General features: G+C 38.9%; 1 protein-coding gene across 4 annotated transcripts in view; it reads right to left on the reverse strand.

Annotated features, from left to right (window-relative positions):
• The window catches only part of LOC408645 (glutamate receptor, ionotropic, kainate 2), a 218,096-nt gene that overhangs the window by 63,909 nt on the left and 131,138 nt on the right, over window positions 1–23,049 (reverse strand). For all 4 annotated transcript variants that reach the window (XM_016910874.2, XM_006571433.3, XM_026446071.1 and 1 more), the window contains one exon: window positions 15,567–15,724. In XM_016910874.2, coding sequence (XP_016766363.1) covers window positions 15,567–15,724 — 158 coding nt within the window. The remainder of the gene's footprint in view (window positions 1–15,566; window positions 15,725–23,049) is intronic.

Here is a 23,049-nt window from a genome sequence, read left to right on the forward strand (position 1 = left end):
GCTAAAGATATTCCGTTTGCAAATTGTAAATTTACCGTGCAACTTTTGCTGTGCGATACGTTTGATATATTATACTTGTAATTAACGTTTTGTTTTACTCGAGGATTAAGAGAAGCGACTACGAAACGACTACGAAACGAGCAATTCACGAAAGGATATTGAAACATGGATCGATTAACAGAGATCGATTAATAATATCCTTTCTCAAACGTTTTATGAACACGTATTGCATCAAAAATGTATTAATTTTTTTTCAGTTTATCTCTTCTCAAGAAAGATAGAAGAAGAAGAAGAAGAAGAAAAAGAAGAAGAAGAAGAAGCAGAGGCGGTTAACTCGAATTCCTGTGGGATCATAAATCTGGACAGGCAAACACGTGTCGATGAATAAAATATGATCTTCGAGTGTTTGAATCTGTCAAGCAGACACTTTGTCGAATGAACTCCTCTCGAGAATCTTGAAAAGTATTTTATTATATTTTATTTTATTTCTTTTAATATTTCTTGTAACGCGAAGTTTTCTAATAAATTATTACGTAAAAAAGAAAACGACTTTCTTCTTTACGAATAAAGGAATAAAGAAATTCATATTTAAAAATTTAATGTAACGGATATTGCAATATTTTTAATAGTTAACAGAAGATGAAACTTCCAAGTTTATATTGGCGAAAATACGATATGTTCATGATATTTTATTCCAGAATCTGCGCGTTCAATATGAATGTCGTGTAGGAAGCTTTTTCCAATAAATCATGAAGCCAGCAGTGTTTCGATGGCCGAATAAACCTTGGATTTGTACTGTGTATCACGAACAAATTTTTACCTTCCTCCCGGCTATTCGAAGGAGCTATTTGAAAAAGAGGATAATTAACTTTGTAGAGACGAAGATATCGATGGATAATTAAAACGAATACGATTTTAAAAATATCGTGTTCCCTCGAAATCATATTCGTTTCAATGTCTTTGAACCGGCAACTGTAATCTTTTTATTCATTTAATCGTTCATTATCGTTTTTAATTAAACTAGAACGATTTTCTATAATATTATTCGAATTAAAGATTCTCTATTCGTTTCTCATTTCAACTAACAATTTTTATAAGAAGAAGAAAAAAACGTTCTTTTGAATTTAATCGATGTTCAAAGAATAGCACAATTTTTATCTGATCTATAGATACAATAAATCTAAAGACGATGAACGAACTTGACGAATATGGAGAGAAATTAGAAATTGTTACTTGATTGATTTGTCGATTGAAAGCTTGAAGAGATAAAGAAACTTTTTAACCCTCTATATTATCTTTAAATACTTGACTCAACGCTATCTCCATTTGCTCATATCAAATAAAACACTGGAATATGAACACCCAGTTTTTCACGGCGAAAAGAATCCTCACGCGATATCAAGTTTAAGCGCGAATCGAAGTGAAGAATTATTGCTGACCTGTCGATCGTTGCAACTACGCTCGATATCCCAATAAAACCTACTCTTTAACCTCTTTTCCACAGTTTCCACGATATTGTTTACCCCTGACCTTTTCCGCCGCGATGCATTTCGAAACGTCGCCCTTCACAAATCTCGAAAATCTCTCCATTTCCGCGCCTCCAACACGACCTGCCGCCTCTTAGCTACTCTCAAACCCTTCAAATTTTTCGGATAAATTTGGATAATTCGAAGGCGACGCAAAAATTGGAAATCGTCGAAACACGAGGAAGATGCACGATTCAATTTTATTTATCGTTACAGAATTTCGTATCGCAGTGCGCATCATAAGCTTTTACTTAGAGCCGGATGAAGGATGTTTGAAAACGGTGGATGTAAAGTGGGTCGCAGAGACATTTTCACGGAGGAGAATTCTTCTCGCCGGCGAAGACAAACGAGCGTTTCGACTCCCAGTTTTCGTGATATTTGCGAGTTGACGTGAAACGTGAACAAGAATCACATGGTGGTGATGCATCGATTCTATTCCGATGCATCCTTGGACGTCGATGCTCCGTGCAACAATTTATTACAAGAGGTTTCCATCCTGTTCTTGAAGAGAATGGATGTTCGAGGCGATGGTTCTCCAAATTATGACACACGGTATCGCTAGTAATAATCTATTCTACATTTTCAAAGTAGAATGAAAAATATGAAAAATGAATAAGGATAGAAACAGCGTATAAGATGTAAGAGTGATTAAACGAATGGAGAAAGAAGCAGGATTCCAATAATATGCAGGAAATGCATGGGAAATTACGAGAGATTTGAGAATGTGACGTGTGTTACGTGAATTTTTGAAAAGCAAGGGAATGGTAACTTTATAATTTCAGCCTCCATCGAAGAATCGTAACATTTTTGAATGAATTAATACTATAACATATTAATACATAATTGTGAATAAATGTGTTTAATAATTTCTGTATGTTTCAAACATTCTTTTTAATATTCTTTTTGTAAATAAAAATTCTACGCGAAAATTTATAACTTTTTCACAAACAATTTCAAAATTATACATAAGCTGAATTTGTACACATCGTCATATATCGAATACAAAAGTGATTGATTTGACATGGAATGATTCGATCACGTCATTAACCCTTTCAATCCGTATTGGTTTTTAAGCCATATATCAATATTGACGGAGTGTTTAAAGGGGCGAGGCACGCTGGTAACCTAAATTCGTTTTAAAAGCTTGTGAACAAATAATAAAAAAAATAGCCTTCAAAGGATTGGAAAGCTCTGGGTACGGAGCTCTGAACGTTAAACCATCTACACCAATTTTCACCTCCATCGATCTTCACGGGATAATATTGGGAACCAATTTCGTCCCTGGATTTTCCCTTTTTTTTTTTTTTTCTTTTTCCATCATGTGCGCGTTAATAAAAATATAAATTCCAATTAATTTAAACATTTAATTTTCCAATTTAATTGCGAAACAGAACGCGCTGGGGAAAAAAAAGGGTAACAGTAATCAAGTTCTTTCGTTTGAAAAAATATTCCATTGCAAGACTATTATTAACACTTTTAATCGGTTTTCGAAATTAATCGGATTCGATAAATTCCTTTGAGAATCGGATTCGAACGATCTCTCTGAAATTTTTTTATTTTTATTTTCATTCTGTTTATTCTTTTCTTTCGAAACTCTTTCTTACGAGACTCGAGAAAAAAAAAAGAAATTTTTTTTTTACGCTTTTAAAAGGTGTTATGTAACTAAACAGGCGGTGTGAGTTACAAAGAAGCGTGTATGACAGAAAATGTCGGGTATGCCGGTGAGTGCATTCGCAAAGACTAGTTAGAACCGGATGAACGTTAGAAAAACTATCTCATTAGCAGAGATACTTAGAGGAAAGAAACTGCTGCTTCGTATATCAGCCTCGTTTTTTCTTCCCCTGGAAAACGGAAGAGTTATGTAGCTTGATAATTATTCGCATTTTTGCAGTCAGACGTGTCATTCGGGACTAGTGTTTATCATTAAGGGAGGGAAAAGCTCAACGTTTCAAATATTTCTTCTTCCGAATAAAACTCCACGAATCATTCTTTCTCAACGTCTCCATCGTATCTTGTCGTTTCATCGTCTTTGTAAAATTTTCGAGCTACTCTAATACTTAATTTGCCACGAACAATCGATATAACATATAATTATAATATTTCCAATGATATTTCGAGCGCTGTACGTTTCATACGAAATATATATATATATATAAGTGTATTAAATTATTTAAGATACAAGAATTCACGAGGAAAGATCAAACGATATGAATAAAACTTTTACCTGGTCATGCATAAATCATGAGCGAGGTCGTTAAAGAGAGGGAGAAAGAGAGACTCTTCTGCCAAACAATGCTAATTACCACGTTCTTCCATGGCTAAAGAAAGTCAATTATCAACGACTCTGGGGAACTGAGACTTTCCCTATACACTTCTACTTATTTATTTATTTTAACTTAGCGATAAATGTAAAGTACAAGAAAAAAAAAGTAATTGACAATATATATATATATACTTCTTCGAAATATTTAAAAAAAAACTCTTATTCGTTTAATCGATTTTTCTCCTCGAAGCTTTTCCTTCGACGAGAAGACTGCGAATCTTACGTAGTCAACCGAGTTACATTCGCACAAATCCAATAACCGTTTAACGGAACGAAATCGACTGTTTGACCGTAATTTAAAGTCAACGCGGGGCAGAGACCGTCTCGCTGGATCAGCCTCCGAGAAAAAAGTTTTCTAATTAATCGAACGAGCCGGTGGATAACCTCTCCCTCCTCCTCCTCCTCCTCATCGTTGAAAAATTCTATCGCGCCTCGATCGCCCCTGGCGGAAAATCCAAAGATGTTGCGATCGAGATTACCAGTCAGCCGATAGGAGATTACGGGCCGGATACGGGACGGGGTGGAGGGGAGGAGATTTCTCTCTAAATCGCGCAGCCCTGCCGCTAAATCAACTGCCCCTATATATACCCTTAGGTCGCAACCTTTCGAGACGCTATCGAGAGCTCGTTAAAAAGAAATTGCCCTATCGTAATCGATACGGCCAGAATTCTTCTGCAAGTTCGCGACGATCTCGATTTCTCTCTCTCGGGGATTGGGGTTATCCAGAGAATGGAGGGCAAAGACTCTCTTGTAAATTAAGAGAACTATGAGGAGGATGGAAACGGAATCCTGACACGGTCGTTCATCGGAAGGAATGAATTTACTCGTCGATGACGAGCCAAGTGTAAATTGTTGTTAAATTGAGAGAAAGAGGGATGATCGTGTAATTTTCGTGATTATTAATTTTCACGAAATAACGATAAATCACGTTTGGATAATTAGAGGTTGAACGAAAGAAGAAGTTGGAGGGAGGAGCAAGGGAGAATTTCATTATGGATGGCAGAAATTATGCATTATTAGTTGAAGAAGGTATTTTCTTATTACCAACTTTTTCCAACTTTTTTCAACTCAATTCTGAACACCGTTAAACTTTCACAAACGACAAAATGCGAAAATAAACTCGCCTAATTCGAGTGGAAGGGATCCTATGTTCTCTCGATGTAAATAATTCTTCTTATTTATTTTTTTTATACTGAGTGATTTTTTTCGATCACTCGATCACACACTTTTACTTTAACAATCGACGAATCACATAGGATAGATTTAATCGAATTCGATTATCTCGACAAATACTACGTAGCGAACAATCCCTTCTTCTCGATCATTTCTCATTTCGGTTCTCCATCCGAAACAGTTGGTAGACCCGCAGAAGATCGGGATGCGTGAATAGGACGTCGAGGCGACGGCCAGAAGAATTCATTCGACGTTGGATAACGGATGAGGCGAGAAAGTTTGCACGGCAATAACTCATCGTTCACGCCTTATTTATCCAGTTGACCGAATATCGTCGCTCTTACGCCTCGTCAAATCCCCGCGATTGAATTTGAAAATCGTCGAAAAGAGAAATCGAATTCAACGAATCGTAGTTGAACTCGTAGAAAGAATTGTCGATGATTACGATCCGTGGTATTTACACGTTTCTGTTTCTACGATTGTCTACGATGTAAAAAAAAAAAACGTATCTCATAACATAGGTTTAATTTACACGATTCTCATATCGACGAATAATTCAAATACGAAGGAAGAATCTTTAACACCGTTATTGAATTAAAAGTTGGACAAGAGTTTTCGCGACAGAGTTTCGTGATACACGGGGCATGAAATGGGATCGATGGGAAGTTTCGTTTCGAAACCTCGAGGATACACCACCGTTTCGAGACATTGGAACGCTAATGGTAATTGATTTATGGAGGACAGTTCGGACTTGAGATTTGTGGCCCGTGCACGTGATACACGAGACTGATGGATACTGAAATTCGAGAGCGCGCTCATGGTAGCCTCGTAGTATGCAAACCGTGGTATGAAGGTAGATTGAAAGTAATCACGGTTCGTTAGGGAAGTGGATTGGACACGGTCAATACGCTTAATCTTTCATCTTCTCGATTGCAGTTGATGGAATTTTCCACTGTTACCCTATTGGAAAGAAAGGGAAGAGACGTATCCGCCCCGAGTTTTGTTTGCCCCAAGATAATTAACATGAAACTTGGGCATCGCGAAGATTGAAAGTCTCTTTCGAGGGAACACGTTGCCACATTGCCGAGAAGAAAGTTGGTAAAGTAATCGGTAAAGAAAGACTTTTTCAATTCGAGCAGCGATTCTGATTCGTCGGGATGAAATTTAATTATCCAAATGACTCCTTCCTTCGAGCTTCTTCCCCCTAATTTCAATCTCGAGTTTGATTAATCCCGTTGACTCGTTCTCGCATTGTTCCTCGATTGACAGTTCTATCACAGGATTGACACGGGGGAGTGTATAGGTAAAGCCGAGCCACGAAGTCGACGTCTCGTTGATACGCGCGTGCATCAAGGAAGAGTCGGTTTCTCGATGAAACCGAGCATTGATAATACAAGCTTTCAGGCATTTTTCCTCTTAATTCAGCGTGTCTCGTTCGATCCACCACCGTTCCTTTTTCTCTCTCTTTTTTTTTTGTTCTCCAGTGAAGAAGAAGAAATGAGGGGAAGAGAAAAAAAGAGAGAATCGATGGTTGTGTAACACTTCAACATCGACGCGGCTCCTCGATGTGTGAAATTGAAAGAGAGGGGGGAAAAAATCTACCACGACGATGTTCTCTCTTTTTTCTTCTAGTCCTTTTCCCTCGATTCGCGAAACGTGGATGTAGGGTAAAAAGACATTTATTATTAATACACATATTTACCATGTTTTTCCAATGTTGCTGTTGTTGCTTCATCATTTACCATAAAGAATATTTCTATTAAAAAAATTGCACTTCTGTGTAAAATTCATTCTACCGTTTATTCGAATATTCCAAAATCCACTATTACCAATATTACCTTCCATCACCTCCTAATCCCATAATCTTTCCTGGCTGGAACGCACCAACGTATAAAATCTCCTCCTCGCATAATTACGCTCTCTCGAAAACGGAGACCTACCCAACTAAGCGTAACTCAACATTCCTGGATAGTATTTCCTCGCTCGAAGAAGGGGGCGAACGCCGTTCTGCTTATCATCCACCCTAAAATTCCAAATAAATCTCTATAGCCCCGAAGCTACTACCTATCATCAACACAGCAACCACGATAAAATTACTCGCCTCGAGAGTCGGTTTCTCGTGCTTGTTCCGCGATTCCAGGGTGGGTTAACCAATACAAATAAAGGGGCGATGATAGCAAGATGGGGCGGGCGGCGGCAGAACGGGGCGATGGAAGGGGCAAGAACCCCCCTCTGACTGATTCAGTGTTCCGGTTTAATCGCTCCTTTTGTTTCGCTTCTGGCGGAGTAGCGTGCCTCCTTCGAGGGAGGGGTGAGGGGAGGGGAAGAAATGGAACGAGACAGGGAGACAATTATATTGTTGCGGGGGAAACTGGGTCGGTTAAAAGTTATATCGAAGTTAAACTGTGGATATAGCGTGGAGTAATGAAAATACAACGATTCGATTGAAAACGCGCGTTTTCGCTCGCGCGTCTTTTCTTTTTTTTTTTTTTTAATAAAACGTATCCGAAAAACGGATCTCGCCTCGATTCTCTCCGTCTTTTCCAATAATTGTGTCCAGTTATAGTTGTTTTTTTTTTCGTGTCAATAAATTATGTCAAAAATATTCGATGCTGGATACATCCTATCAAAATACGATAAATGGAACAAATAGGGTATACGAGAAAGTTTATTTAGAGTTTGCAAGATCGCAATGTTTTTAAATCTGCGAAACGGTGTACATAAATTTGCAGTAGAAGTCTTTCGATCTGTGCAAATTATATTTCATCTAGGATAATTAAAAAAAAATAATAACATCAACTAAGAAAATCTGTATGCATTGTAAAAATCCACTTGTAGAATTTTAATCAATTCCGCTATCCTTCCTCCTTCCTTTTTAAAAAATTTAATAACTCGTGATTTTTAAATTTTCTCTACGCAAATAAATTAATTCGAGGTTAATTCAAAGGGGTGCGATAATGGAAATTCTTTTGATCTTATTTCAGGGAGAGAAGTAGCAGGGGGAAATCGAAGTATACGCGTTTCGACCATGCTTCTTCCCGAAGACACGCTTTCTCTTGGTCACGAGTTTTGAAAAAGGGGCAACGTTTGGGCGCATCTGCATGTTATGAATAGGTATGAAGTGGCGGCGGTCGAGTGGCGCGGGTGCGCCAGGATCTAAATCTTTTTTATGGAAATTGCGACTTAGATCTAGGGAATATTCAAGCGTGGGAAAAAAATTCGGTTCGCCTTCGTCGAAACTAGAATACGAAAGAAGGAGCGCGTTGTGTACGCGCGTGTAGGAAGGCAAGGGAAGGGAAAAATCGAGAAGTGAGACAACGGATGGAAAGGGATAGGTTAATCGACCTCGTTGTTACGCTTCGGTTAACGAGTATATTCGAAAGCGTTTTCTTTCTCGTTCCGCTTGATGAGCTGGCCGTAATTCAATCTCTCTTTTAATCGAATAATCGTTGATCCAATCAATTATTCACGAGTACATCATCGAGCAAGACATTTAAGACATTTATCTCGATCGAATATTTTTCCAAACGAATTTTTTCCACGCCGATTTCTCCTTCGATCCCATCCCTTTTTCACCCCGTTTGTTAGATTGTTCGCAAGATCACGAGGAGATCGTGACCGACCGAAATTTTAACGATTTCCTCGGCTTTCCAACAACTTTTCCATTTCCTTCGTCCCTATCGATCGTAGAATCGAATTTCCCGGAAACGTTATAATGCCCGGGTATTCGAGTTTTAACGACTCTTTCCCCCGATTTCGCAGGTTTTTCGACTTCGTTCCATTCTACTCCGAGTGTACATTTAAATTTCAAGCCCCGTTAAAAAAAAAAACCTGAGCTCTCCAACCTTTAATCTGGATTTTTTAACTTGAGCGTAGATGTTTGCGATTTTTTATTATTTTATTTTTTTTTTATTTTCGCGATGCGGCTGGAAAATTGAAATTTGGAAACGTTGATAGTTGAGCTTGCTTTAACGAGTTCTCGTAATCGTAAATTTTAATTCTGACCTCGTCCAGACTTGAGCTTTCGAATTTAAATTATTCTATACCCTTGCCTGCGTGTTTTTTCTTTTTCTTTTTCGCTATGCGCATTTAATACCAATGCACGATTCGACGAGCTCTGAACTTTCACATGTTTGCCGCAATCTTGCGGATTTTATATCCTTCTTCTTACCAATATATGTAATCTTCCAGTGGAAATATAAAAATTGGTAGAGTTAATCTGTTTACTCCTGCTTTAAAACAAATAGATTGTTTCTTTTCTTTTTTCAGATATTTACAAAGGAATCCCCTAAAATAAGTTTAACCTATTTTAAAGGATAAAGATATTTTTGGTTTCATTTCGAAGAATTTTTTCGAAGAAACAAAAAGATCCTCGCGATAGGATTTAAGAATTGATCGCGATTCCTCTATCAGAATTCCCTTCGCCCTCGTGGAACGATAAACATTAGTAAATCTTTTTCGATACTTTCACGGAGCTTGATAAAAAGACATATTGCTAAAGTTTGGTCGGCGAAAGAACGTGGAAAACTCGTGAGAGTTGCATCGTCAAGGAAAGGACGACGATCCCCAACCCCCTCGTCCGTACACCGGCATAAATATTTTTGCTTTCTTCGATGGGACTTTTATTACCGCGGGGAGAAATTACCAGAAACTTATCGCGATCGTTAAAGCGCCGGGGAGAAGCGTCATTAGCGATTGTGGGATACCCGATAATCGAAATCGATGACACAACTTTTACGACGAATATCCTTATCTGATCTCGTATCGATTTCCTGTTACGGCGCCGCGTTATCCTCTTGTGGCCAGAAAGATCTTGCGTGAAAAATAACGAAATACTTCTTGTTATCTAATTTCGTCTTTTTATTTATTTTCTAAATTCGTTTTTCTACTCAAATCGAGTCGCAAGAAAGATTTAATCTTTTTAACCAGTTTTTCAATTTTCAAAATTTTCCATATTTCTCGTCGATATTTATACATACTTTAATCCGCGATCTCGTAGAAAATATCTCTCGGGAATCATAATATAAGAGAATATAAAGGATCAATCAGATATCGTTTCATCGATATCTCAATGATTTCCTGAACTGTTGGGTAATTTTTCAAATCAATGGGAAAGAAAATCAGGGAGATTTTATTGCCCGGAATGCAAGAGAAGATTTTAATGGGGAGGAATCGAAGCGATCCGGTATAAATAATTGAAATGTTTCGAGAAAGAAAGAAAGAAAGAAAGAAACGTTCGATCCACGTGGAGCCGGTACGGTGGCCATTACGATAAGCCAAGAGCAAAAGCTTCAAAGGACATACCTATTCGAAGGAACTTTGCGGCTTCGAGCTTAGAAAACGAGGAAAATGGCCACCGCCTGGTCGAGAGTAAGTCGAAAGCCGCGTTTCGACTGGTCTACCGCATGTTACGTCACATCCGTGAAACGGTGATGGTCTGATTGATCAAAGAGAACACGGATGAGTGTTCCAACCATCCATACCCTTCGTTCCTCTTTATTTTTTACTCTCTCTCTCTCTTTCTATTTCTCTTTTTCATTTTTTTTTATTTTTTTTATTTTTCTCTTTCCTCTCCCTTTTCGCAGACCTCCCGTTCCCGACCGGTTTTCCGACGTCGATTACGCTCATCCACAGTCCAAAACGAAGGCACTCTTCTAGGCAAAGTTTTTTCTATTGAGAGAAATGCGCATCCTCCTCCCTCCCCATCCCCGCGGATAAAGACACAAGACAAATTGGATTTACCACCGCCACCATCCCCGACTCTTTTATTTTGCCCCCATTACGATCGCGAGTAAAATGCGATAAAACTTTACGATCCATTTCGATGGATCATCCCTTTTCCAGGGGATTATCGAATCGTACGAATTCATATATTAAAAACTTATTACACGGGGACTTGTGTGGAAAGAAATGGATCATAAAAGAAGAAGTAAAGAATCGTGAGAAATCGAGAAATCACCGTCGATAATCCAAATCGATTGGAAGGAAGCAATCAGAGGGTTGAGAGAGAGACCCGGTTCGATCGACTCTCACGGGAGTGGTATTTCCAGTGGAGTCGAGCTTTTCCTCGCGCATCCTATGATAAAACACCGGTGTTGTCTGGTTACAAGTATGGTCGGGAGGTTTCTCCATTTGATGGACGACACTGTCGATTCAACGACAGCGATCGTTGTATGTAACCGACGTCCACTTTCGATTGTCCATTCACCTTGAAACCGCAACCGCTATCCAGAAACTACGTTATTTTCTCGCGCGATCCACGACCGCGAGAATTCACTCTTGTTCGCGGGAAAAGGTTAGTAAAAGTTCCTATATATAAGCTCTTTGCTTTCGACCGAAAATTGGAAAGGAATTGGAATTTTTCGCGTGAAATTTTTCGAAATTCTTTTCCTCGAAGAGAACTTTCGCGGAGTATTTGCACATACGATTAAGTTTCTTTAAGATCAAGGGTAAGAAAAATTTTCGTAATCGTAGAAAAAAATTCATTTCGATGTTGTTTGATTTCTTGATCGTATTTGAAGAAATGTGTTACTTTGTAATAAATGTATAGCGTATTTCGATGGAGGATACAATGAGTATATTTAAGTATTCTTTGCGAATCACTTGTGTATAACGCTTTCTTTAAGTTCTATTTTCACGCTTATTGTTCTTTGTTGAAGTTACACTATTTTTTTTTCTTTTTTTTCCCGTGGAAACGCGAGGAACTTGAATAGGCGGTTTCCAGAAATGAAAATGGAAATTCAAGCAAAGTTCCGGGTGAAAATTGTGAAAGTAAAGTAGAACGTACTTCCACGATATTCCACGTTTCAGAATGGTTTCCGGGGAGTTGATATATCTAAGAATTTATTATACTTTCATTCAATCTGCCCCAAGTTTAACAATACAAACGGTAGCTACTTAGAGGTATCATATTTTTCGAACGTCTTTATCATTCTGTGAAAGGATAATCTTTCTCTTAGGGCGTTCTCGTGAAAATCGATCGTGAAACGACTCGACAAAAGGAGCGAGAAGCCACCTAATTTTCAAAGTTGCGCCGCGAATGAATGAACGAATGAAAGAACGAAAAGAAAGGGGTCGAAGAGAAAGGAAATCTTATTTTTATCGAATCTTATCCTCCACCAGTATATTCTGAGAAATCGAAACTCTTATTCAAATCCTTACAAAAGTTTTAACAAGCCATTTAAGACAATAGTTTCTTCTAACCAGTGACAGAGATCATTGAAAGGAGAGACAATTGAACGTAATATTAATCGATAATAATAAAATTCTCTCTCGACAGCTTATCCAGAAAGAAATTCAAAATTCTTTATCCATTAATTTCCATTAAACCTTCTTCCATCCTGGCTAATAATCGTTAATAATCATCGTAGAAGAATCTATCCATAAAAAAAGACGAGCCGAGCGTAGAAGTCGGCCGATCTCTCCAAGTTCGCAACAATGAAACTTGCCGCTCTTCTCCCCTCCTTTTCCCTTGGACGAAACGCGGCGAACGAAAGCACGAAAAAAAAAGAAAAGAGAAAAATAATATCCCCGCGATGCATCCGATATTAGCGCAGCAGGGGACGATGAATTTCCCAGTGAAATGGATACGTCGCGTCTAACCGAATTTATTCAAATCCCCGTCGTTCCGTGGCCGCAATAAGCCACCCCCTCCCCCTCCGTACACTCCCATGGTTTTATGAATAATGCAACGCGCGAGGGGAACACCCTCCCTTCTTTCGCGCTTAGACATCGAAGCTAGCCGTAAGAGGCGTAAAGTGAGCGCACGATTCTTCTAAGAACTCGTATCGGCGACGGAGATGAAGATTTGCCTTATACGCCGCGTGAAGCGCAGTTGACACACTTTCCATCCACCCGATCGATACGTCACCCACACCATAGACGCGTAAGAAGATCATTGTGGGCTGTCGACAAGATGTATCAGAGAGAGACAGAGAGAGAGGGAGAGAGGTGAGGAGGAGGAGGAGGAGACGAGGAGTTTAATTCGTAATGGTGTATTCTCCGGGAATGGTACAAGTATCGATCGTGACAGAATCGCTGTTGCAGGTCGCCGCGTTAATGCAACGACAACGTCGATCATCGGAATTGCTGAAATTTCGACAAGTGGCTGCTTCGAAGGGAACAATTATACGAACGGCGCTGTTCGATGCTTGGAACGTTTGGTTAGGTTGTTGGTGATTTCGCCGAGAAATTTCACGTTGAGTCTTTTTTCACTCTACTTTTCGTGACGACTTTTCTTTGTTGATATTTGAACACCGCAATTCGCAAGTTGCAAGTTTTGATTCGTCGATATTGGGATACATTTGATATCGGGGGTTTAATGAAAAGTTCATTAAAGCGATTGGATATCGTTTATCGGATCGTGCATATTTTAGAGATTTACTTTATAGGTCGGGTTATATGAACGGTTATATATATATATATATATATTGATTTATCGATATTGCGCGTTTCTGTTGCGCTGAGTAATAAACGGGAAAATAACAATGTCATCGAATAATGAATAAATAAATTTGTAATAAGCGATCGTAATAAATAAACGAATGTAATTGAATGCAACAACATCACGATTTGTTATTACGGCCATGCTCTGGCAAATATATATCATCAAGAAGTTGTATATATATATAGGCAAAAAGTCATTTATCAATTATAAAACGTCTATTGTTGCGAATTAAAATCTCTTCCTCTCGTTCGATGCGTGCAATACATATCGCGGAGCGCGTAGGTTTCGATCAATGGCAAATACAAATGAAAAGCAAAACGTTGTACAAGCCTCGACTCTCTAAAATCTGCATTTACACAGGCAGTTATGTTGCACGACGCGACGTTTGATAGATTGACTGCATTTTACGCGCGATCTTGATGGATCGCCTGGCCGCCTCGTCTCCTCTATCGTCCAATTCACCACGGACGAGATTCTCTCGCGAAAATTCTTCGTCTAACTAACTCGGGGATCGTTGCGGGATCCGACTTTTAAACTTAACGACAATCTTAACCGATTAATAGGATTTCAAGCGACTTCATCGTGGGAGTAACGAATAAAATGAAAATTAGAGAGAGAGAGAAAGAAATTCGGCTAATGACAGAAATAAACGTTGTCATTTACATGTATTACTTTTTTACATTTCTTAAAAAGACATCTTGATGAATTCATCGAGTGCATGAGATCTTCGAGCTTACCAAGTTTCTGATCCTCAATTCAAAAGTATTAAAAAATAATTCTTTGTAATTCTCATAATCTATAAATAAATTTTTAAAACCTCTTCGACTTGTAATAATTTCCATTCAATGAGAAACGTTTCAATAAGAAAGAAGTAGAGGATGACGATAAATCTTGAAAACGATTCCAACGTTTTTCAACCAGTTCCAAGTTCGAGACGTTAGGATGGAAGTGCAGCGTCGTATCAATGATGCCATATTGAAATCGATCGATAATTTGATTTCAAATTCAATGGTTTTTTCATTCGTTCGTTTATTGATATTAATTTTGCATCGATTGTAATATAAAGATTTATATTAATAAACGGAGGAGATTCGATAACATTAAAAAAAAAAGAAAAAACAAAGAGCTCAAAGAAGCTAGAAGCTAGACAAAACTTCATTAACGCAGATTAAATAACGAGATTTGGTCTTGGAAGCTTACCTTTCACCTGTGAAAGGTTCCTTCAAGTCCTTTTATATTTAAATAAGCGTGAATTCAACGCTCGTAGTCGTCCAATCGGCGAATCATCCTATTAACGAATAATTTAATTGCTATAACGTTTGGAGAACTGGATACGCTCGGATAAGAAAGTAATTCGAGAGTTAAGTAGAGATTAGTCGCTACTGGAGGAAACATCTGATTTTATGGTTGAGGCGGTGGGTAATTGCAAGATTTAATACCATCTTTGGATTTGGAAATTTATAGATTTGCGTTTTTTTAATTAAAACCCGGTCCGTGATTAAGAATGTCTTTGAAAATATCTTTGAGAAGCTTTAAGAAAAGGGACGTTGAAAACGTTATTTAAAATTAAAACATTTTTGCGGTGGTGTACGATTAAAACCAGATTCTTTTTTGAATTCAAACGAAACGAAAAAATCTCATCGGTCGATTAATTAGATCCGATTTTACTTTTTTTTCTTTTTTTCATAACTGAATCCTTTTTCTTCTCTTTCAACCGCTCTGCATACATTTTCCCCAAACGCAGCCAACTGTATTTACGCGAAAGTAATCGAACACTTATCCGTCAATCAATAAAAGTTAGCTATCGATCTCTGCGAGCATTCGAGTATCTTTCTAAACCAGCGTCTCTCAATCTTTCTTTCTTTCATTATCCCTCGTGTAATAATTATTTTTTAAGATAAATATTTATAAAACTTCCTACTCCAAATATAATTACTTACGAATATCGACAAGTGTTCAATCGTTTTAATCGGTCGTTAAAAAACTTTATACAAATTAATGAAATCTTTGCGAGACTTAGACATAATCCGTATTGACGCATTGAGAAACACTGAAAGCAAGTAAAAATCAGGAAAGAAAAAAAAAGAAAGAAACTCACCGATATTCAGATCCCTCGCTGAGCTGCCTGACCGTAATAGGAAATTCACTGGGTCCGTGTGCCTTCAGTAACTCCTGCAAACGCACCAGCCCTTCGTTATTCTCGTAGATGATGGTAAAGCTCTTCCAGCCCCAGGCTTTCACCAGATCAACGTACGCCTGAAACAAACGCACACACGCGAGCCGCTTATTAGCCGCGATCGTAACCCACGAACGACGATCCATCGTTTCAAGCAGGAGATATATATATATATACACTTCACTTTCATCCTCCGGCGATATTTATTTGATTCCTCTAAACTCGTTTGCGCACGGATTCTCGAAACGCGACTCGAATTTCAAAGTGTAATGGACCGTGAGGATCCACACTTAGCGACAACGTTAAACAAATGAGACCAGGTTCCGTTTTATCGCGATTGATCAATCAATTCCTTATTAAGAAAGATTGTTGGATGTTCCATTCAGGAAATGTTTCGATCTTATGGATCTTAATTATTAGATTCTGTATCTCGAGAAGAGGTACAGAATGTGTCGCGATTTTTTTTTTTTTTTTGGATTTAGAAAAGATTCGGAAATTCCATCTTACGTTCGCGTTATGGATTTGAAACAATTTAGAGGGTCGAAATTAATTGTGTATACGCTTAATGGATTAAAATGTAATCCAAGCCCGATGATTCATTATTAAACAGTTGGATACGGATACTCGTATAGCCATGGAAAATTTAAAAGGGAATATACAGGGATGCGAATATTATGCAAAAATGCATAAAATATTGAAGCAAAAAGCACTCGTTATAATTTTGATTTATGTACATCCCATTTCCTTATTCGTATAAAAATATAAATCTTGCACGAGCATCTACCGTTCATTAATACCTTTCCAGCTTTTCCGATAAATAAACAGATAAATCATTGATGATTATATATATATACTAATTTCAACACTTCAACGACAAATGTTACAAATTTTAATCCGAGTTCGCCTTTCTCGTTTCGCCTCCGTTTGCCAAACTCGAGTCGGTGATTAATCCCAACAGAGGTGGTCAGGAGGAAGCATCCTCCAATTTACAGTTTTCACTTTAGATCCCATTAGAATGTTAGATTGCAATCTGACCCGATGAAATATCGATAACGTTACCCATAAATTGGAACTATCACGGAAGTTCTATAGACGCTATTATCGCTGCCATGAAACTCTATAAAATATCACAGCCATACGCGTTCTATCTTCTATCTGTTAGCTGATATTTTTAATCATTTTCCACGCTCCCTTCTTTCCCTCTGTTATAAAGACGCCTGATCAATCAACCATCACGACCGCCAATTTTTCTTCATTTTTTTTTTCATTTCCACGAAAACGAAGAAGAAGAAGAAGAAGAATCATGGGGGAAATTCGTTTCCGATTCGATTCCAAAGAGATCTTTCCGCGTAGGAATTTATATCATCCGTTTACTTATCCTTGAATTTCCATTCTCGAGTATCTTGGAGCGGAGATGAAGCTGGTTGCATCGAGAGTTCGAGATTCGAGCGTGAAATTACACGTGGACCGTTTATCCCAAAACCATTAAACGTGCCAAGGGTCTAAAGATATTGGAATATTAATTTCGAGGATACGACGAGGGCGAGGAAATGTTAATAAACTCTCTTGTACTTCAGTTTCAGCTATTTACCAGTTGATATAAGGTCAACTATTCTACGAAGAGGGTTCCGAGAAGAGGCGAAATTATAACTCGGGGAGGACAGAGTGGCGAAAGAAAAATGGAAAAATGGCAAAAAATTCTCGCCAGCTACCATTATCTTCCATTCCACCATTCGTGGAATCATCATCAATCATCTAAAAACTCACTCCTCGCGGACCCGTGTCTTTTTTCCCTTCCCCCTGATAAACAGACTGCCAACTACCATTATCTTTCAACTTATCTTTGAACTTGGGCTAATGCAACTCCACGGGAAACGTATTATTTCGCATACGGTTAAAAATCGGCGAAAATATCCACCTATATCCACCCTTACACCCGTATGCAACAATAATAAACCACATAAATTGCAATATCGTCGAAAGGATGACACAATCGTAATAATTGAACGAATAAGAAATAGAACTACGTTGTTTAATTTTACTTTAATTCGCGCTCAATTATTTTAACACTACGTCAAATATTCCCTCCGTTCGTTTAAAGTAAAATGAAATCATCGATCGATCGAACCGTGAACTTTCGTTTCGTTCACGGTGGAGTTGCACAACTTTTCTCTTCGCCAACAACGGGAAGTAAAACGAACGAATTTATCCATAACGATATTCTTCCTCCAAGCTCCGCCTCCACCTCGATTTATACCCAAGTTTCGTCAGAAATTAGAAAATTCCTTCGTTTCGCCAATATCGATCCAAGCTGGGAACAGTTTCCCCAAACGGGAAACCTTTCCCCTTGCTCGCCAACTGGCGCGACCGATGTTTCAAAAGTTTAGCAAGGGCACGCGGCCATAGGTTTTTCCATCCGGGAGGGGAGGAAGGCGGTTCAGTTTCACGTGGAAAACGACTATTACGGGCCGAGGCCAGCCGTACCCTCGACCAACTTCGCCACCGAGTTTCCCGCGAGGAGATCCGCGTAACTCGCGTTTCGAACCCGCTTTTCCGATAATCCCAACTTCCTAAAAGCGCCGCTGTATATTTTCCGCCGAGTAACTTTCGCCGTACCGTGCTCTGCCCTCCTTCTTTCTCACCCCCTTACCCTCGACCTTTTCTCTATCCAGTAGCTCTCGTAACCTGTGCAGCAGCGCAAGCTCGTTTCCAAGATTTCACCCTAGGACTTCCGTCAAAACGCGCATGGATTCGAAGGCGTTTGGTCGAATCTCGAACCATTGATTGCCAATATTTGAAAGGATGGATCAATTTTCCCGCGGTTCCCCCCCTCTTGTTGGGGCGAGACTCTCTCCGCTTTCATCTTTCCCGATCTTTTAGCCGAGCTTAGCGAGAGAGCTAGCTTCTTTGACCGACCTCTAACTTGTTTAATGGAGAGTTACTCTTCTTACGGAGGAGTTACTTTTCGGGAAAAAGCGCGCGCAGGCCGGCCAGGCCCCGATTAACCGAGATACAGGACGTGTTTTCTTGCAATGGTGATCAGTTGGCAAGAAGAACGCCGCGGGGGATCTAGAAAAAGTATGTACGCGGTCTTCTTTTCCCGGCAATGTTCAGTTTCAAACCATCCTCTTGAACGATTAATTAATAGATTCTCCGTTTCGAGTGTTATTATATATTTTCTATATTTTTTTTTTATTTTTGGAAAGATTATACATTAAATTTTCTATAAATAAGTATATGTATTGAGTTTGAAATTCTTCTTCCCCTTTTCTAGTTTTTTTTTGTAACCACGACGAAGTGCATACCAGAAAAAGGATACATTAATAGAGACTAACTTGTTTAATTAAATTTAATTCTATCAATTATAACGAGTGAGTGAAAATTTTGCTTGCTTAAAATGCTATATGTATAAAAAATTATTTACATGAATTATTTGTCGGAAATATTTGTAATCGAAATTTTTGTCGCCATTATTGTTCCTTATAATTATATTATAAATATATATGAGAATAAAGAGTTTAAGCTGTTAACGGATTTACAGCAATTTGTTTCCATAATTTAAGTGTACACTGTAACTACGGGAAAGTAATAATTACACGGTATCGATCGGTTTCGAACGCCATTATATTCGAGCACCGATAATTAGAAAACAAATTAACGCAATGATATCGGTGGCCGTAGTAATTTGAGAAAATGGGCCAGGGCCATTCTGATCGAAAAAAAAAAAAAAAAGAATGCTTGTCGAGAATACGTCATAAACCTGATCGCGTTTAATGAACGCGTTCCACGACCTGCGCAAAGAAAAATTAAATTCCTCCGGCGCCCATATCGTTCATATTTTTCACGTTTTTATTAATATTTAAAAAATCAATAACCAGATCGACGACACACTCCACTCTCGAATTAATTCCCGATTTTATTATTAAATAATTAATTAATCGGGGAGGGATATGAAAGTTTGCCGCTACGAAAAGAGTAGTTTTACAATTGGAACCGTGGAGAGCCAATATTTGAAACTTGACAAAAGACAATCAAACAACAGGAACATTTTGAAGGGTGCACGAGATGCACGAAAATTGACTTCACGAAGAGAAGCTCTCGCCAAGTTTCGGATCCATCCCTGTACACTGCTCGTACGTGTGTAAAGGGATGGACAGAAACAAACGTTGGGAGAAAGTTGCAAAGTGCGACACTGTTGAATTTCCTCCACATGGTGGATACATACTCGTGAGAATTCGTCGAAAGGGACGCGGAATATCTACATAGAAATTGGCCCATTAACACCGAGCCAGGAATACGAAATTACCAAACTGAAAATATTTAACACCACAAACATTTCACTTCGTAATAACAAACAAATTCTATTATCTCCAACAACCATCCGCCTCTCCCTCGATTATCCTTTTCTCCTTCCATCGATTCGAAATTTAATAATCCACGCCACGTGTATCCATTAACGCACGATTCCACGAAATGGGACGCCTAACACCTTGCGCAGCACGTACAGCTACCCTTACCCCAAAAGCCCGCCTCTGCAGACACCCGGCAACCGAGCTCAAGCGAAATTCATTTCGAGATCTCGCCGCTCGAGACTTACTTCAGATTTTCTCGACGCGAGGAATTGATGTAACGCGGCGAACGTGAAACGCGAATGCGTGTTCGAAAGCGTATGTATGGAGATGGAAATACGTGTGTTTCGTTTCCACGGGGGAAAAAAAAAAGGAAACGATAAAACAGTGGGGGCTATAAATCGATGGGATTATTCAAGGGTTTGCATGCCACGCGTCTCCCATAATCGTAGAAAATACGATGTAAATCTGACCGCGACAACTGTTGCCCACCGTCTCTCGCTCCAGCTTTCGACGAGTTGGGTATGCGCGAATCGTGAGTCGGGGCTGGTCACGTTTTTCCCGATACACGTTGTATTTCCACCCTGGTAACTTGGTAGACCGACCTCGTCTAACCGATGCTTAATTTATCTTTCGTTGCTTCAAACGCTCTCGGGCAGATCATCCAAAGCTTTGCGCAATTATTTGATTGGGGCCTGTTCGACACACGGCCTGTCCTCGTTGCGGTTTCCTTCCAAACTTGTCGGATAAATTGGTTGGATGAATTCATTTTGGTCTTTCTTTGGCAATATTTGGGAAAGAGATTAATATTTTATCCCGAAATAACGAATTATGAATTTTGTATCGATTTCGTAAGAGCATTGATGTCGTAATTTAATTTCATTGGAATTTTGTTTTTTAATATCGTTCCTCGGCGAGTTTTTCGTTAGTTGGTGAATAGTAGAGAAAAAGAATGAACGGAAAGTTGGAGTTCCCTTTTGCGCGAAGTAAAAAATTTATTACCCTCGAATATTTAAGAAAACTTTTATATGTAAAAAAATAAAAGTTGTTTCATTGAAATATTCTTCCCCTGATTTGGATTATCTCTTAAATCGTTTAAAAAACTCGGTAATCATCTATTATATTACACTTTTATTCAATTCCATTCTCATTTTTCATAATCTCTTCATATATCTCTCGCGATTACTTAATTTTTATCCGTTAAAAAATTAGACAAATTTCCTGAAAAATTCGTCGTGCCTTCTCCCACCACGACGATAAGGGAGTTTAACATTGGCGTATCACGGTGGCAATTCGTTCGAGGTGTCACTCTCAGCGCAGCGAGGGTTAAGTTAATTGTTAGGTGCATAAATCCCCGACGTTCGTCGCCGGCAAGCAAATCTTTCGTTCCGAATATTTTACCGACTAATCTGAATAATCCTTCTAGCCCGCAATCTCGGTAATCCCTGCAACACCCATTCTCATTCCGTTTCTATATTTCCCCCTCAACCCGTTCTTTCGAAAATAGCCCGCCATCGCCCGAGCGAGCGAGATTGCCCGCGTTTCGTTTAATTCCGACCGATAAATTATCGCCCGGAGACCAATTTCCCTTAAAGGGAGGGCGTCGAATCTCAAAATCGGGTCGGATCGTTGCCGAATGCTAACTGCCAACGCTTAGAATACAGTTGAAAATGCATTACAACCAACGTTCGAACAACGTTCCGTTAATAAAAGCAAAGTGTAAAGCAAAGTAAAGTTGCAGCCTTTATACACCGTGGCAAATAGAAGAAGAGAGTTTCTAATTAAGACACGCGAAATGGGATTGCCTTGATCTTTAACTGCACACAATTACAATTCGATGCTTTCATTCCCTCGTTCCCCCTTTGTCCGCAATAATTAAAATCTTCCCCGAGTTGAATTTAATAAATTCTACTTGTTATTAAGATATTTAATTGTTAAGATATTAATACGTAAGAAGAAAGATTTTATTATTGCGATAAATATTAATTTCATACTTTTAAAAAACTTGTTTCATTGATAATTAGCGAAACTAAAGGAATAAAATAATAATAATAATAATTTCAAAAAATAATCTTTCGTCAAACGTACGGAATGCATACGGAAACAATTTCTAAAAAAGAAAAAAAATTGTGGCCTAAAAAGTTCGGTGGAAAAAAATTCGGACGAAACAACGCTCAGTCGATACGCGGAAGCGTCCTCTACAAAACGTACTTTGTTCCACGTTAATATCTTGATCCGTTGCGGAGATGGATAGATAGATAGAGAGGCGCAAAAGTAAAATGTTCAAAATGCGCGAAGAATTGAATGACAATTGAGATTCCTGGATACTTCGTGACCCACTTCTTTTTTTCCTGGAAATGCGTACGTAGCGGTGGCGCTATGAAAAAAACCGCTGACTCAGCTCTCGTCACTGACCACGCCACTGGCGCCCCTCCCTCCCCTCCCAGCCCCTTTGGCCTAGGTCAGTGACTGTGCGCGCGCGCGCGCGAGACAGAAAGAGAGAATCCGACCGTGCAAGAAGAACAGGGATAACGAGCGCGTCCGAAACTATGTTCCACTTTGGACGATCGTATCTTCGAAACGAAACGCCCTATTAACGCGAAACAAAAAGCATTTTAAAGAGGAAGAATCCTTGCTTTTACCAAGTATTAATTATCATCGCGTCAGGATCGCGTATTTTGTTTCCAGGGACAAAGAAGTGTTGGCTAGATTTGAATGTATTATATCGAAGATATTGATCGAAGATGTTCGAATTCATTCATCCCGTTTACAATTTTCGCGACAAGAGTGAAATTAAAATGAAATGTTAATTTATCAAACGATTAAACCCTGTAAATTTATATATCCTTTTCAAAGGATCCGTCCTCGTAATTTCATCGGACGTTAACGTTTATAGGATTAGAATACGCGGAATTCATCGCGAAACGTGTCTCCCAGATGCGACACGATCCCTGGTGCATCGATTCCGTTCCATCGGTCACGTTACACGATCGTTGTCGAGTTTCGCGATACGATCAATGGATAATTCGTAAAACAGGAGAACCGTTCGGACATTA

Source organism: Apis mellifera, linkage group LG1, assembly GCF_003254395.2.
Source record: "Apis mellifera strain DH4 linkage group LG1, Amel_HAv3.1, whole genome shotgun sequence".
Taxonomy (NCBI): Eukaryota; Metazoa; Arthropoda; class Insecta; order Hymenoptera; family Apidae; genus Apis; species Apis mellifera.